This window comes from Sinohyriopsis cumingii, chromosome 11 (assembly GCF_028554795.1).
Source record: "Sinohyriopsis cumingii isolate HCF-2022 chromosome 11, ASM2855479v2, whole genome shotgun sequence".
NCBI classification, from domain to species: domain Eukaryota; kingdom Metazoa; phylum Mollusca; class Bivalvia; order Unionida; family Unionidae; genus Sinohyriopsis; species Sinohyriopsis cumingii.
The window spans coordinates 22,636,845-22,653,609 of NC_142971.1; the positions used below are offsets into that span (position 1 = coordinate 22,636,845).

The following is a 16,765-nucleotide window of genomic DNA, read 5'->3' on the forward strand; positions in this document are numbered from 1 at the left end:
GTCATACCAAAGACTTACAAAAGTGGTACTAACAGCTGCCTCGCTTGGCGCTCAGCATTAAGGGGTTAGTTTTAGGACTGGTCAGCCTGGTGTCAGGATAATGTGACTGGGTGGGACATCATGCTACATGTCTGTGGCATGATGCCCCAGTGCTAGACATCACTGTAAACTGCCACACTGCAGACATCATAGTGATATGATTGAAAAATTGTTAAAGCTACGTTAAAAATTCAAATCACACACATCCTTGTCTTAAATTGGTGCAGTGAACATGATCATTAAATATATAAGTTTGTGCATTTATCAGTTTATTCTACAAGCATTCCTTGTTAAGATCACAACATTTTTCTACAACTGTTTTTATTTGTAGATTGTATATTATGACTTTATTTATCACAAGTATTTTAAGATAAACTGACAATTTGTGAAATTTAGGGAAAATTTATTCAAATCCAAATACAGTATTACCTTTCAGCATACTAAGGAAAATATATACATATTTAAGAACAGAACACAGAATGCAAGTAAGTAAGCGGGAACAGATTATTTCAACAACTGAAATCAAACTCAAGGTAACACTTATTAAACATATGCAAGGATGGACTCTGCAATTTAAGATACCATGACATGATAAGTAAAGGAATGGTGAGGAATTTGCTTGCTAAAACCCCATCTCTCCTGCACCTCACCCATTTCCCATAATACAGATGGTTCAAAAGTCAAAAATTGGTCATAAATCTTATGAAAATATTGTGAGAAAAATAAATGGTCCACATGAATATCTTTCTGACAATGATTATAATACTGTACAAAGTAAAAGGAACTGTAAAAGTAGCTGCATTCAACCTGCAAGTTCCACAAGTTCTTGGAGTCTTACTGTTAGTTTTATTCAGTGGCATATTTCCCCTGTGTAACCTCATTCTGGATGTAGCTGGTTCAGTATTCATACACATAACTGAAATTCAATGGGATTCTGCATCTAAATTTCTGAACCAGTCTAAGTAATTTGGCTCAATTACATATTTAGGGTAATTATCACCATGTTTGTAGTTAAGTGCCAAGATCACTTCATGCCTATTTGAAGTTAAATATTGATGTCTTAGATTTTCAGAGTTAGAACAATATGAATAGGTGTGTATCGTTTCTGTGACAAATTAGGTCAGTGCTGTCCAACCTTTTTGACAGCATGGACCACTGAAAATTGTTTTTCTTGAAGCCGAGGGCTGCAGCAGAAAACTGAAAAGCAACAACTATATAGCTGCTTGAGCTCTGGCGGGCCATTTAAAATTAGCCCATGGGCCACATGCAGCCTGTGGGCCATGGGTTGGACAGCACTGAGTTAGGTTATCCAAGTCAAATTTTATGTTATGAAATAATACTCATGTATTAACAGGATCATGTTTATATACAAAGTTTCCACCCAGACTTGTCATCAATGGCAGTACATGTCACAATAAATAGACTGTTAAAACTGAGATGATCCTTTCAATGGCTCCAATAAATGTTTGTTTTCTGGCAACCGTTGGAATTCCCAGTTTGCTTATTTTATAGCAGTCTTTAAGACAGAGTTAAGACAGAGATCCATTTCATGCTAGGGAGAACTATCATTTGTAATGATATGTTCTGAATGACATTTCTCATGAAGGCAATAATTTGATGGGTGAATCAAGAAGGTAAACAGAATATGACCCCATATCAGTGCCCATTAGATCTACTTGATTTAAATAGCTCTTGATTTTAAATGTATCATATGTACATGCTTATAAGAAGAGATCAACTACAAACTGCACAGTGCCATATCTGCCAGCACATAATACACCAGCAGATCTGGGTCTGTGCAGTTTGTTAGGAGTAATCAGTTGAATAAACAACACAGACCCTTATCTTCATGCGCATTATGCTATGGCAGATCAGGATCTTTGTAGTCTGCAGTTAAATTTGACTTATAAGTGAGTATATACAGTATTTTCTACAGATTTTTTTATTCAAAGTTTCCATTCCTGTGCAGATTATTTCCAGAGACTAATGGACATTTGCATGCTATTGATAACTACACTTGGTCTCCTTTTCAGTACACTTTATTACAATAGTTAAACTAAAATTCTTCTGTAGGTGATATTGTTGGAGCTTGGACCTCATGGACAACTTTTAAATGAAATATGAAGTCACAACATGTTTGAAATTATATTTTGGCTTTTTTATTACAATATACAGTAAAACCTGTCTTGAAAGACTATATTTTCAGTGCACATTTTTTTTAATTGCATAGTCATATGACCTGTTATGAGAGACCACTTGTCTTGAGAGACCATACTTTTTTGGCAGAAGGGGTGGTCTTTGAAGAGAGGTTCTACTGTACTACCTTGCATTTATATAACATGGCTTTGAAGCCATTATTTTGTTCACACAGTAAAAAGCAGTCTCAGATTTATGGCATATATTCCAAAACATTTTTATTTCCTCAAGGCAAAAATGTTTAAACAATTTAATATTATTGTTATGATCTCTCAATTTTTTTATTTGAATAGATTGTAATTTGCAATGCATTGCAAAATGTTAAATTCTAGGTGTTAGGTATCAATCATTTTGTTTCCTGTATCAAACATCTTTTTCTACCAATGGTACAACTGCAATTCTAGCTTTGATTTTTTATTAAGTTTATTGAAGGAACAAACTATCAGCAGCACCTTATTTAGCCCCGTATCAGCAAGACGATGTATATCTATCACTGATATCTATAGATCCACACTGATAAAATAATATACATAAACACACACTGCAAGTTCATTTCAAATGTAAAACAGGTAAATTGGCACCTCCAGGTGTGCAAGTCATGATCACCTTTGCAACAATGCTACTCATTAGCTATCTTTGGTCTTGGTTCGAGGACACTGGTATGGTCTGCTTACACTAATATTTACTGTTTATCATAATATCTTTGCTGACCATTTGCAAGGATTTTGTTCTGCTATGACATCTTGAATTTTAAACAATGGTTGATTCACCTTTTTGAATCTCAACATTTCCATAATCAATCAAGTTCCTCATCCCATTCATCCGAAATACTTGATTTATTAACTGCTGATGCTAAATTTTCTTCCTGCATCTTGTCTTCTCCCGTCAAATTAGACGATTTCTCCTCCTCTTCAGTACAGTCCACGACCCCAGTTCTGGAAGAATTGGATTCACAAAGTTTTTCAATCCCTGCTAAAAGATTTGCACATTCCTTAAACTGAACTGGACTTGATGAGCTTTCAGAAACATCCTCTGCTTTTCCAGTTTGTTCAAACAGAGACTGAGTCTGTTGATCCATATTTGCAACAGATTTGTCAGGTATTTCTTGTATCAACGGTGACCTTGATGTAGTGTCTGACTCAGCATTTTCCTCTTCATCAGAATCACTATCTGAATCGTCTAGAACCTCAATCTTTGGTTTGTAGGTTGGAGTCTATGAAAGAGAACATACGTTTTATTTTAAAGTTTTTCTCTACAATGCTATACAGTGACAACAAGAACCTTTACCCTGATAATAAATAAACTGTACATATCTGTTTGAAAAGGAAAAACTGTAGACAATGTGACTCGGGTGACCATAAATATTCACTGGTAAGCCCACTTTTTAATCTGGAAACCTACATAAAACTGAGTCACTTAAATGTATTTACAGAGCCTAAATACAAATTACTTCAACACATAAACCAATTCTATATATACAAGAAAGATGATTTATTATGTTCTTTTATAAACTGTTTGGTTTATTTGTTGTTAGATTGTTTGAGTTTCATTTCCCCTTTCAAATTCCTAATTACTAATATATTCCAACAGCTTTGATAAAACATTTCTTTTGTTGCAATGTTTAATTGGTAATAGTGTTTGATTTGGGTTGTCTGCCTGAGAACATTTGTTTAATTATAATGTTTTTATACCCTGATGTACCAAAGCCAGATAAATAATTGTTGTTATTTAATACGAAAGATGTAACAACAAAGGCACTAGGTAACAAAAAGTGTGGTAACTACCACATCATTCATAATTGGTACTTTAAAATCACATTTTGCTGGTTTAATGCAATTAATGAAGGAAAACAAAGTTTTTGTTTTGTACACTTTTGACTAAATAATTTAGAATGTTCTTCAGTTCTCATTCTATACCTGTATGCTGATTAATTTAGTATGGCTTGAAGTAAATCTCTCTTATTCTCTTGCGTTCTTATTAAATTCTGACTGTCATAGTTCCCACGTTTTCTAAAGATAAATTTTCAGGTCATTTCCAGGGTTTTTCCATGACGAAAATTAATTTTTTCAAGGTTCACATATGAACATTACTGAATAGAATTAAAGAACATTTTAGATTTTACAACATGCATTTTCTAAATCTAAAGATGGTTCTCTTTCAAGACTCTAAGCCAGAAAAGATGATCATGTACAAAACCACAAAATGTATCACACAAAATAAGTTTGATTATATGCCTTTAAATTGGCATGTAAAGTCATTTCAATGCACAAAATAAAAATTATAACTTTATTTTGCTGACATGCATTATGTTGCTAAGTGGGAACAACATAATGAACATACATTAGTTTTGTTTCCTTTCTAACCTTTAATTTTGTGTATATATATATATATATATATATACATCTTATAGAAAGTAAATATTTCCTATTACAGTATAAAAAAACAATAAACACAAATAATTAGAATCTTGTCTTGTAACAAAGAGAGTTTAACCCTGAATTTATCTGTGCCAGTAAAATCCCAAGCAAGATTTATCAAACAACCTAATCTCCTTAAGAAGATCTGGTTAAAAATCCATCATTTAGAAAACATTTTCAAAAGGGTTAATTTAAATTCTGACAAAAATCTTCAAAAGTATATACTGTTGTATAAACAAGGACTGGATTTTTTGAAAATCTACTTGTTTTCTTGTAATTCGTTAAACCAGTCCCCAAACCAGCATTGATACAGGGGCTCGAATAGTTTTTAATACATAATACAAGGGAAGACAATTTCTCATTTCACCTCTGAGATTCAACAATTTGGACTACAAATTTGAAATAAAACGAATAACAGTCTGTTTTCTAATCCGGGTTTCCTCTGAATATTCCCACCCCATTTTTAATATTTGGACATTTAGGTGGGGCTGTGGGGTAGCTACAATTGCATATAAAAAATTTGGAATTTGCCGCTGCGGTGTGTTAGCATCAAATGGTAGTCACTTACCAGCGGGCCTTGAAAATTTAAACTTATGTTATATCAACTTATACCTGCATGAAATCTATACAAAAATGATTTATTTTCTCATTATGTCTTTATTCTCCGACAGTCTAGACCAAACTATGGCATTGATGAAACCTGACCCGGTACTCGCCATTTGCATTACTAGTCACTTCACGAACTTCATATGATGACATCAGAAGTCCATTAGTCATGTTATATCAACAACAACCTCCAATTTAATGTTGTTGTAGAGAAATTCAATTATATTAAATGAAAGTCAGATAATTTTTGTAAAAAACAGAAAACTGGCCAGCCTGATTTATCAAGCAGAGAGCACATGTCAACGTGGTAGTCCCGTGATGCAACAAACTCCAGAAGTTGTTATTTGAAAATGTATCATGTTAATTTGTGGCATGTCTAAATTTTAACCAATGGATTTCAAAAACTGAGGTATAATAATAATAATAATAATAATAATAATAATAAAAAATAATAATAATTTCAGTAATTTAACATGATTGACACTCAAGTATGTAGATGATCAGGGTTTTGATGTAAAGAACAGGAAGTACCTGGATTTCCTGTATTTTCCTTGTCTGGGCTTCTTGTATCAGTAGGTGATCAGTGACATCAACATCTTCTAGGTCTGGTAAATCCTGGAATATAAACAGTATCACAGTCAATGGTAAGTTAATAGTTTGCCTCCCTCACACTTTTGCATCATCATTTTGTAAATATTTTAACTTAAGACTGAGATAACAATAAGAAATAGTATTTATTACCTATTTGATTATTTGTACAACCCTACACAATTTTAGCAATAAAAACTAAATTAAAAATGATCATCAATACAGTAGTTTAAGATCTAATTGTGCACCAGTATAATGTATTCATGTTGTTTAAGCATAGATTTTATCTTCATGGTTTGATTTGTATCAGGTCTATTACATCTGTATTGTGTATTCATGGTGTCTGCGCACAGTTTTTGTCTTCTTAGTTCGGTTTGCATCAGATCTATTACATCTGTACTGTGTATTCATGGTGTCCATACACTGTCTTTGTCTTCTTAGTTTGATTTGGATCGGGTCAATGTGAGCACTTTAAACCACTCAGCCACCCAAGTCTCCCACAAAGTCACAAAAATGTATAGTCACAAAAATATACGGTCACAAGATTCTAGTCACAAAATGTATGGTCACAAGAAAGTATAGTGTTATGAGTCTATGCTCTTAAAATAAGCAACAGAATAGAGTGAAAAGCAACAAGCTTTGTAAAATTCAACAAATAATTTATTTCCCATGAATACAAAGTAAAAAATGAGGAAAAAGAACTTGTGATATTGTGAACTAAATCCCTAAATAATTCTAAAATTACAGACACAAGTCTCAATAATTTAAAGTCCTGAATAGAATTCAGCAGAAGTCTAAATTAAATCCAAAACTGAAGGTGATGATGGGTCTGTGATAGCTTGTACATTGCTGATTTGCCAACAGTCTTTTGTTGAATCACAGTAATATAATTCCAGGTTTGAATTCACTATAAATTCCAGTGAATGTCTCTGACCAAGAATTTTATCAGAGCACTTTTGTATTTCCAGAGAAAATAATCACTAGATCCAATAATTTGAGGAAATAAATTCCTGCTCAACTGGACACAACAAGTAATACAACTTGAAAGTGCTAGATCTTAAAGCACAACTGAAAAATCCTTTCAATAGGAACATTATATAGTTCTCTACTTGACCTCAGGTCACAATCAGCATTTTCAAAAAATAAACTATTATCAAATTGAAAATAACCTTCTAGAATGATCAAGATGTTTACAAAATAAAAAATGTTAGCTATTATTAGAATCCTATTGCTAAAATTAATATAGAGCCTGGACTATGTTGAGTACACTAAGGAAATTCCAAAACCTAGACCCAGGCCCAGATAAATATATTTACCTCTTTTAATAATGATTCTGATATTAAACCCATATGCATAGAGAATAATTTAGCTATGTATTAGTTCTTTACAAAAAACAAGTCAATTCAGGTCACGCAGATATGAACTCAATTTTGGACATGGTCCCAAGTCCAACATACAATGTTAAATTACAACAGCATGTAACAAAATTTAAAAAAAAGAAAGAATAGCAAACAAACTATGCAGAATAAATATACATAACAACAATCACAAAACAAATGATCACAAATGTATTGTCAAAAAGCATATGGTCACAAATTGTATATTCACAAACTGTATGGATAAAACATACGATCACAAAATATAGTCACAAAATAAATGACTGAATCGGAATGGAGTTGCAGTTACTAGATTGTTTAAATCAGAAAAATTGTTTACCTCAAGGTCATCATCACCATTCTTCCTAGGTTTCAACTGAATAGTTTCTATTGACTGCTCATCTGAATTGATAAAAAAAAAATATTGTATGGTGAAAAAATTATTGGCACAGATATGTATAAGAGTTTGGTATAATTATGAAATCTAAAATCTTGTATAGAGATGGATGGAGTAAGATAAGATCCCATTTTAAAACAGCCATCTATTGAAGGAATTTAAATCCAGGTGTTATACCATTTTTTTGATGTGTGCAATGTGTACTAATATATAACACACACCCAAATTTTTGACCAAGCAAGAGGTGAAAAATTTAGTTCTGACTTGCATGTGATTTCCTACTTCTCAAAATCTTGATTTTAGTCCATTTTTGTCACCAAATAAGATTACACCATTTTTGATAGTTCATTGAATATCATTTTGATATAATTCATTTATTTGCAAAATAACAGTGCTTGATTATTTTTCTGTTTTTTTTCTCCCAGTGCTTAATACTTGTATGTGATTATGTAGTTTTTAGATTGTCTCTGTCAATATAGGTGTTTCTTTCATGGTCCATGTTGATATTGTGACTATTCAAGATCAAACATTAGATGCTGTGTGACTGTCAAGGTATATAGTATGAATACTTATTTGGACTAGCATGATACCTCTGCAGTATATCTCAACATCCAAGCAAGAATTTACCCAGATAATACATTGCAATTATGCTAGGTATATCGGAACATTAGCTTGTGCAGATTATCTCTGAAAACACTATGCTGAGTCAATGTAGAAATCTGATCACTGTAGACAAGTCAAAAAGAATGTAATTTAAGATAACAAATTAAATAAAGAAACAAGTTTATTTTTCAAAGAAAAAAGTAAATTAGTTGAAGTTTTCCTAGACAATACATTGTACTTATGCTAAGTACATAAAGGATTTAGTTGGCACTCATTGCTCTGACAATTTATGCTGACACAATGAAGCATTTAACACTGTATAGTCACAAAGATGTATCAACATTAGTGATTATTCATATATTTAGTGCATCAAAGCTTTTGCTGGTGCCGATTACCTTGACAAACGAGGCTGAGTCAGTGAAGCATTGATTACTGTATAGTTGCAGAGAAGTAGCAAATACTCTGATTTAAGATGAAAAATAAAACAAAATTTCTTTTCCAAAGAAAAATAAAAAAAATGGGAAAATTTATCCAATAACTTATTCTTTAGTTTTACAATATGTACCTCAGTTATCATAATACATTATTTTGCACAGTATGAAACTGTTCACATCAGAGAAGATGAACACGTTATGTCCTGTTTGAAAAAAACTACATAACAATGAGAAATGAGAGGAATTTATTAATATGTTAACACATTAACCCCTAGTGACAAATTAACATGGCAAGAGGTAGTAGCCTACTGCCAAGCTCTGTAGCATCAAGATCATGCATGATACACTAAAGTGGGTGGTATTATAGAAAGGTAGACAGAGGTAGCTCTACAATGATACCAAATAATCTGAAATGTCTAGTTGCACTACAAAATACAGAGGGAAAAACCTCAACTTTTGGAATCGATTTCTTTCTATCCTAAATTGGCCCGTGGTCGGAATCCGATTTTGTGTCCCGATTTTAGACTTTCTGGTCTCAGATCTAAGGCAAACTGGTATGAACTGTGAACAGACAGATGAACCTTTGCAAAAAATAGGATAAGCTGGGCATTTCGAATAAAGAGTGGTCTCGATACAAAAATAATGGATCTGTATAGCAAAAAAAATTAAAAATAATCCAACTTTTACCGTTCTGCTCATGCATGAGCCAAATAGCCAATGAAAAACAATGTTTCTAACACAACTAGGCAGTATGTTATTGAAAGATCACCAGGGATTTGGTTTTTTCCGATGCATTCAGAAATAGCTTTCAAAATGTGTTTCCTACTCGAATTTCAGGCGAAAATGGCAAAAACCTCCAGGGGTTAATGTGTTAATGGGTGCATTTTAATGACTTCACAAAATTTGAATATTCCTTGCATAATTAATCACTTGTGCATTGACACTGCACATAAATTACGTATATATCAGCAGAGATGTGGAACGATTTCCACTTGCTAAAAAAATAGGTGCCCCAATGTGACGTCATAGTCACTGACCAATTGTGGTAGACACCCCACCGATTGGTTTCATTGTTGAACAGGCGGTGATAGGAATAATTTCCACCTGCCAGAATTAGGTGTCCCAGTGTGACATCATAGTCGCTGACCAATCACGACTGATGCTGCATACTGCATTGGTTGACACCGCACTGATTGGTAAATAGAATTTCTTTAATATACACGAGTGCGTGGGTCCAATATCACTCATGTAAGCCATACATTCAGACCGTTAGGGTCCTATTGGACTCATGGCTGAGGTAAATTAACAGTGCACTGTGTGCACATAAACGCCTGGGGGATGAAGCACTTATTCCTTCCCCCAGGATCAATTATCAGGCTGCAGTGCAGCCACAAACCTGTGGTACATGTACACCCATACGAAAACCATGTTAATCCAACCAACAACCTTATCAATATGCTTTTCTATTCTATTTTTATACACCTCAGAGAGCACCGTTCTTAGTCTGAACCATTCCATTTATGAAAAGTTACTAATGTTTCTCCTAAATAACTGTTTAAATAATTAGAAAATTAGAACGGTATTTTAAACACTACATCTCTTATGTTTGATGTGGACATTGCGAATATTATGTTCATTTGTTTGCTTTTTTGCAAGTTTCATTTGTGACTCAGTCAACTTGTCCACATCTTTCATTTTATCATCTCTACTTTCAAATAGATGAAACAGCTTCTTTAGTTCATCCACAAACAAATCTAATAAACTACAACCTAAAGCATCTACTACATGAGTGTACATGTTTTGTTTGCAAAGTAGTTACTAAATCATAAAACTATTTTTATATGCACATCCTGCTGTATTAAGGTGTTCAGTATTGCAAAATACTGAATGATTCTGACAATGAAAGGTTAACAGAGATAAAAATGAGCACATAATACAAAGTAATACTTAAATTAAACATGAAGTCTACTTGGTGAATATATATTTCTATGAAATATTAAGTAATGATTATATTGTACATGGAGTCTACTTGGTGAATAAATGAGATTTCTATGAAATATTAAGTAATGATTATATTGTACATGGAGTCTACTTGGTGAATAAATGAGATTTCTATGAAATATTAAGTAATGATTATATTGTACATGGAGTCTATTTGGTAAATAAATTAGATTTCTATGAAATATTAAGTAATGATTATATTATACATGGAGTCTACTTGGTGAATAAATTAGATTTCTATGAAATATTAAGTAATGATTATATTATACATGGAGTCTACTTGGTGAATAAATTAGATTTCTATGAAATATTAAGTAATGATTATATTGTACATGGAGTCTACTTGGTGAATAAATTAGATTTCTATGAAATATCAAGTAATTATTATATTATACATGGAGTCTACTTGGTGAATAAATTAGATTTCTATGAAATATTAAGTAATGATTACATTGTACATGGAGTCTACTTGGTGAATAAATGAGATTTCTATGAAATATTAAGTAATGATTATATTGTACATGGAGTCTACTTGGTGAATAAATTAGATTTCTATGAAATATTAAGTAATGATTATATTGTACATGGAGTCTACTTGGTGAATAAATTAGATTTCTATGAAATATTAAGTAATGATTATATTATACATGGAGTCTACTTGGTGAATAAATTAGATTTCTATGAAATATTAAGTAATGATTATATTATACATGGAGTCTACTTCGTGAATAAATTAGATTTCTATGAAATATTAAGTAATGATTATATTGTACATGGAGTCTACTTGATGAATAAATTAGATTTCTATGAAATATTAAGTAATGATTATATTATACATGTAGCTTACTTGGAGATTAAATGAAATTTCCATGTAAGATTAAATACTGTAATACTAACATTACACATGTAGTTTACTTGGTAAATATATGAGATATCCATGTAATATTAAGTACTGTAAAACCTACTGTGACTGTTCAGTCTAAATGAATAAAATCCAGCATTAATGTATCAATCTATATCTAACTTTTATAAGGCTACAATGTTTACCAAATTTGCCACATGTGTACACTGTATGTCTTTCACATCTTATGGTGATTAGATTTAGTTTTGTAAGACATGGTTTTTGTTGAATATACTTTAAGACGAGCATCTTTAGAATTATGATGATATTGGTTTATACTGTTACATGTACTGTATGTATATTATGGAAAAATTGAGAAAACAACTGGACAGACTCCATGGATATGCATATCAGCTAATATCAAATGAACCACATGCAAGTTTATTTACATGTCACCAACTTTGTAAATGTTTACAAGCACTAAACAAAACAAAACTGTTAATACGTGTAAAGTTGCAGCATTTTTTAATCTGATATCAAGAAATTGAATAGAATGTACATTTGGCTAATACTGTTACCACGGTAACATACCTGTCATTTCTGTAATAAAAACTTTCTTCTCTTCTGAGGTTTTCCTTTGGACTGCAATGAAATGTAAAGAGAATTGAAAATATTATAAACACAATTATTCTGCTCTCAAAATATATACTAAAGTAACATTTTTATCTATGCCAAAATTACCAGTTCTAAAACACAAATAAGAAACAAATATTTTTCTCATGACCATAATAAGGACCATGACAGGACAAGAATTGGTCAAAATACAGTGTGACCCTGCTATAGCATGCTCCATTATAACACCAATTTGGATATAACACAGTTACATTCATCGCATGACCATAATAAGGACCATGACAGGACAAGAATGGGTGTGGAACCATGGGTCAAAATACAGTGTGACCCTACTATAGCATGCTTCATTATAACACCAATTTGGATATAACACAGTTATATTTTTCTCATGACCATAATAAGGACCATGACAGGACAAGAATGGGTTTGGAAACATGGGTCAAAATACAGTGTGACCCTGCTATAGCATGCTCCATTAAAACACCAATTTGGATATAACAGTTTCTTAAAAGTATGAAAAATAATGCGCAAATTGTTTATTATCATTTTGAGGAATAGATTGTGAATAAATTTGAATATAAGATGATCATGGTGTGACTCTTGAAAATTCCATATAAAAATATTTTTCTCATACAGGAAAAAAAACATTCTTTTTAAAAGTACGAAAAGTAAAATGTAAAAAGTTTTATCATTTTGGGGAAGACATCTTGTATGAGTTCAAATATAAAATGAACATGGTTTAATGCCTGAAATTTTTAAATTTCATCTATTGCTTGAAGTTTTGTGCTAAAATAAACAATGGAAATACAAGTATCTGAACCAACTGTTGGGAATTTTGAAAACTTTGATCTTAAGTTTATTGTTGAAAGATGTCAGCTCATAAGTATAAATCTTATTATTACTGATCCATTGACAATAAAGCCATTAAGTCTTGTTTGTTTGACTTCAATGTACATGTATTCTGTAAACAATCATTGCTCAAACAATATCCTACATGTTTGTTCTTTAAACTGCCTACACAACCAAGCACCAAACAATGGGGTGGTTGATAAAATATTCTCAACTGAATTTATAACTCAATTAATTTAAGTACATTGCTACTCATCAAAGTCAACTGCAGAGCCAAAACTTCAATTTATAGTGCAACCATTTATTATAAATATTAAAAAACTGAAAGCTGCCAACATGTGCACATGGCTAAGCAGTGTTTTTAGATGTAGTCAGTTGACCAGTGAAAAATGACGTCCATTCCCTAGAAAAACTGACCCAATTGCTGCTTGATAATTATTATTGTTGTAGTCATTAAAATGAACAGGTGTAAAAGTGTTAATTACTAGACATTTACAATGGATAATGGGACACAGGAACGTAAAGCTTTTACCGCTAAAGACAAAAATGAAGCCCTGGAAAGGATTAAGTCTGGTGTTAAAATTCATCAGTTGAGGAATATGATTGACTTTGTCAAGAGCAAACATGACAGTAACAGAAAGCAGCAAAAACTCAGTTTAAAAAAAAAACAAAAAACAATAATGTATTTCAACTTGCTGATAAGAAAATTGTAGTAGTATGAAATTTATACGGACACTTCATTACTGGATGTACTGAACCGTAAATGTGCTTCATCTGTCATTATGTAATTTTGCTACTTTTTCCGTTGAATTCAGACACATAATGATCTGTGGCAAACTTATTCAATATTTTAAATCTGTGCATATTTTCTATGGAATTAAATATGTTGTGGATCCACGTGTGACTAGATTGTCAGGTGAGTATATGGTGTTGATACTCTTCGAGCTATACATTAAACAGGTATATAGAAACAGCATACATGTATATGTACCAATGCCTGGCTCTCTGAATAAAGTCAAATATTATATATGCAATCTGTTTTCATTACATGTGTATTTCTTGATTAAGATGGTAACTGTCCCAATGAAGGACCATATATTTTAGTGTTTTTATTAACCCCCAACCCCCCATGAACAACATTTTTTGGAACATGCATCATTTTCGTCAGATAACTGACTTGGTTCCTTTTAAAATGGCTCAGTTTATAACACAGTTGGGTTCTGTGGACCCTGAAAATCATGTTATAGTGAGGTCGTACTGTTCAGAGATCAGCTATTGTCAATGAAGCATAAAAAACAGGTCACAGTGACTTCCTTATGAATGTAGTAATGCATAAGAATGCCTTATACACATTAGGTACAGCTGTGTAGAAAATAACAATCTGCATAAAAAACCTAACTGAGTATGAAAAGCTGCTCACAGTAACCAACTTTTATCAAGGATGCTTTTGTATTATGCATTTACATCCAAAGCTGAAAATGTAATAGCTTACAGGAACTTGAAAATATGCCCTCAGATTCTGACTGCTGCCTCTTTGGCTTGATGACTGGAATCTCTTCCAAATCTTCTTTTGCCTTTGTGTACTGGTCCATTGATTTCACTTCCTGAATAATTAGTTTGGTTCCTTTTTCCTCCTCATCTGCACTCACATCCTGGATTTTTAATCTGGTTCCTCTTTCCTCCACTTTATTATTAACTTCTTGGATTGTTAATCTAGTACCCTCCTCTTCTTCTGCTTCCCTCTGGAAAAAAGAAAAGAAAAACCATGCAGAAGACTTCTTGCACACTAATATTATGAGTATAAATTGTTAAAGAACAGAAAATTGTGGTATGAGTTTATTCATATTAAGGATTATTGACGTTTCAAATTCATATAAGATGGCAAAAATATAATTCTATGATTTTTATTTGAGTCATGAAGTTTTGTTTAGGTCGATGTAGACTTCAGGATATTGCAGTAATGAATTCTATGAAAGGTTGACCCTATAGGGTAACACGACAAAATATCACATGTAAAAGATTGCTAAAATGCTGTTACTTATATGGTCACTACAAACCTAGACTCACTTGCCAGAATTACAGGTGACTTTGATAACTAGTTGATAGAATAACATATTTAATCACATGCCATTAACAATGTTTTAGAAACCCATTTCATACTTACAGCAAGACGTATATGTGTGTAATTGGTACACAGGACACTTTGATTCCTTAGAAACAGTGTGTAATATTCATTCATAAAGTCTTTGGCAAGGTTGGAAAATTTACTTAATAGTGTATTCTTATGCCAACAAGTACTTTATTACTTTCATTAAACAACTTCTAAATTCTGACCAGCTAAAGAGGTCATCTGTGCTCAGCACTAACACATACAATGTATTGGTTTCTCCACAGTAATATTGTTTCTGCAAAACAACACATTGTGATCTCAGGTAGATATTCTTAGGTCAAAGTAAAAAATTAATAAAATAATCATGGGCATTTATTTCCCTAATATATTATTTAACTGAAACAATCATTAGGTTTCACAAGCACTGACAAATATTCATGCTCGTGTGATCTTTGGAATTCCTGGACTACTTTTTTTGCCGCATATCATGGACATTTTTCACTTGCATAAATTTAAAAGTAAAAGCATGAATTTCATTTGTGAATCAAAAGGTCCATGGAACATAACCAAGTATCTTTGTCTTGCAGATAATTCTATGCTGGAATTTCTTTGTCTTTCAGATAACTAGATCCTGGAATTTTCAGTTTTTGAGATCAACCTGTATACTGTTTTCATTCTAACTGTGAAAATAGATATTGGCCTTCATTTTGCATATTTCATAGTAAAATAAAACAATGTATTGTACACAAAAGAAGCCTATAACTGCATATCATTTCTCTAATGTATTAAGAAAAGAAACTGCTAAAATTGTAATATGTAGACTGCAAGAACAAACTTAAAGACCTAATAATGTTCCCTATGTTAAATATTTATGGTATGTTTTTATGTTTTCTAATTTCATGATGTTTGTTTACTGTAATAATATCATTATATATGTTTTTTTAAAATATGTTATAGGTGTTGTCTGACGTTGTAAAGTGCTTACAGCTTCTAAAGATTAGATGCTATACAAAGTCCTCATTATTATTATTTATTATTATTATACTGCTGAACTGAATAGCCTAAAATAATGCGTGTGTGTGGTTTTTTTTATATATTTTTAATGTGGCTTTAGCAATTTTAGACATACTACTACACTGTCTGCAGTGTGGCAGTTTATAGTGATGTCTAGCACTGGGTCATCATGCTGCAGACATGTAGCATCCTGTCCCACCCAGTCATATTATCCTGACACCTGGCCAACCATTCCTAACACTAACCTCATAGTGCTTAGTGCCAAGCGAGGTAACTGCTAGTACCATTTTTATAAGCATTTTCAATGAATTTGCTGGAGTTCAAACCCACAACCTCCCACATCCAAGTCAGATGATCTAACCACTTAGGCCACCAGTGTGGTGGCTAAAATAATGGCAAATATCTTCAGCAATTTTATAACTCTTAACACATTAACCCCTGGTGCCGAGTTTACGTCACCAAATTTGAATATTCCTTGCATATTTAATTACTTGTGCATTGACATTGCACATAAACTACAAATTTAGCCATTCCTTGACGATTTGTAAAAAAATTAAAAAATCCTTGTTAACACACCCCTGGTGACGAGTTTACGTGGCAGGAGGTAGTAGCCTACTGCCAATCTCCATAGTGTCAAGGTCATGTAAGATACACTAAAGTG

At 32.3% G+C, this 16,765-nt stretch overlaps 1 protein-coding gene across 1 annotated transcript in view; it reads right to left on the bottom strand.

Annotated features, from left to right (window-relative positions):
• Positions 1 to 421: 421 nt before the first annotated feature.
• The window catches only part of LOC149787762 (uncharacterized), a 47,058-nt gene continuing 30,714 nt past the window's right edge, over positions 422 to 16,765 (bottom strand). Inside the window, exons 11-15 of the mRNA XM_089973952.1 lie at positions 14,473 to 14,722; positions 12,090 to 12,140; positions 7,563 to 7,624; positions 5,790 to 5,873; positions 422 to 3,448 (exon numbers count right to left, since the gene is read on the bottom strand). Coding sequence (XP_089830078.1) covers positions 3,032 to 3,448; positions 5,790 to 5,873; positions 7,563 to 7,624; positions 12,090 to 12,140; positions 14,473 to 14,722 — 864 coding nt within the window. The 3' untranslated portion in view covers positions 422 to 3,031. The remainder of the gene's footprint in view (positions 3,449 to 5,789; positions 5,874 to 7,562; positions 7,625 to 12,089; positions 12,141 to 14,472; positions 14,723 to 16,765) is intronic.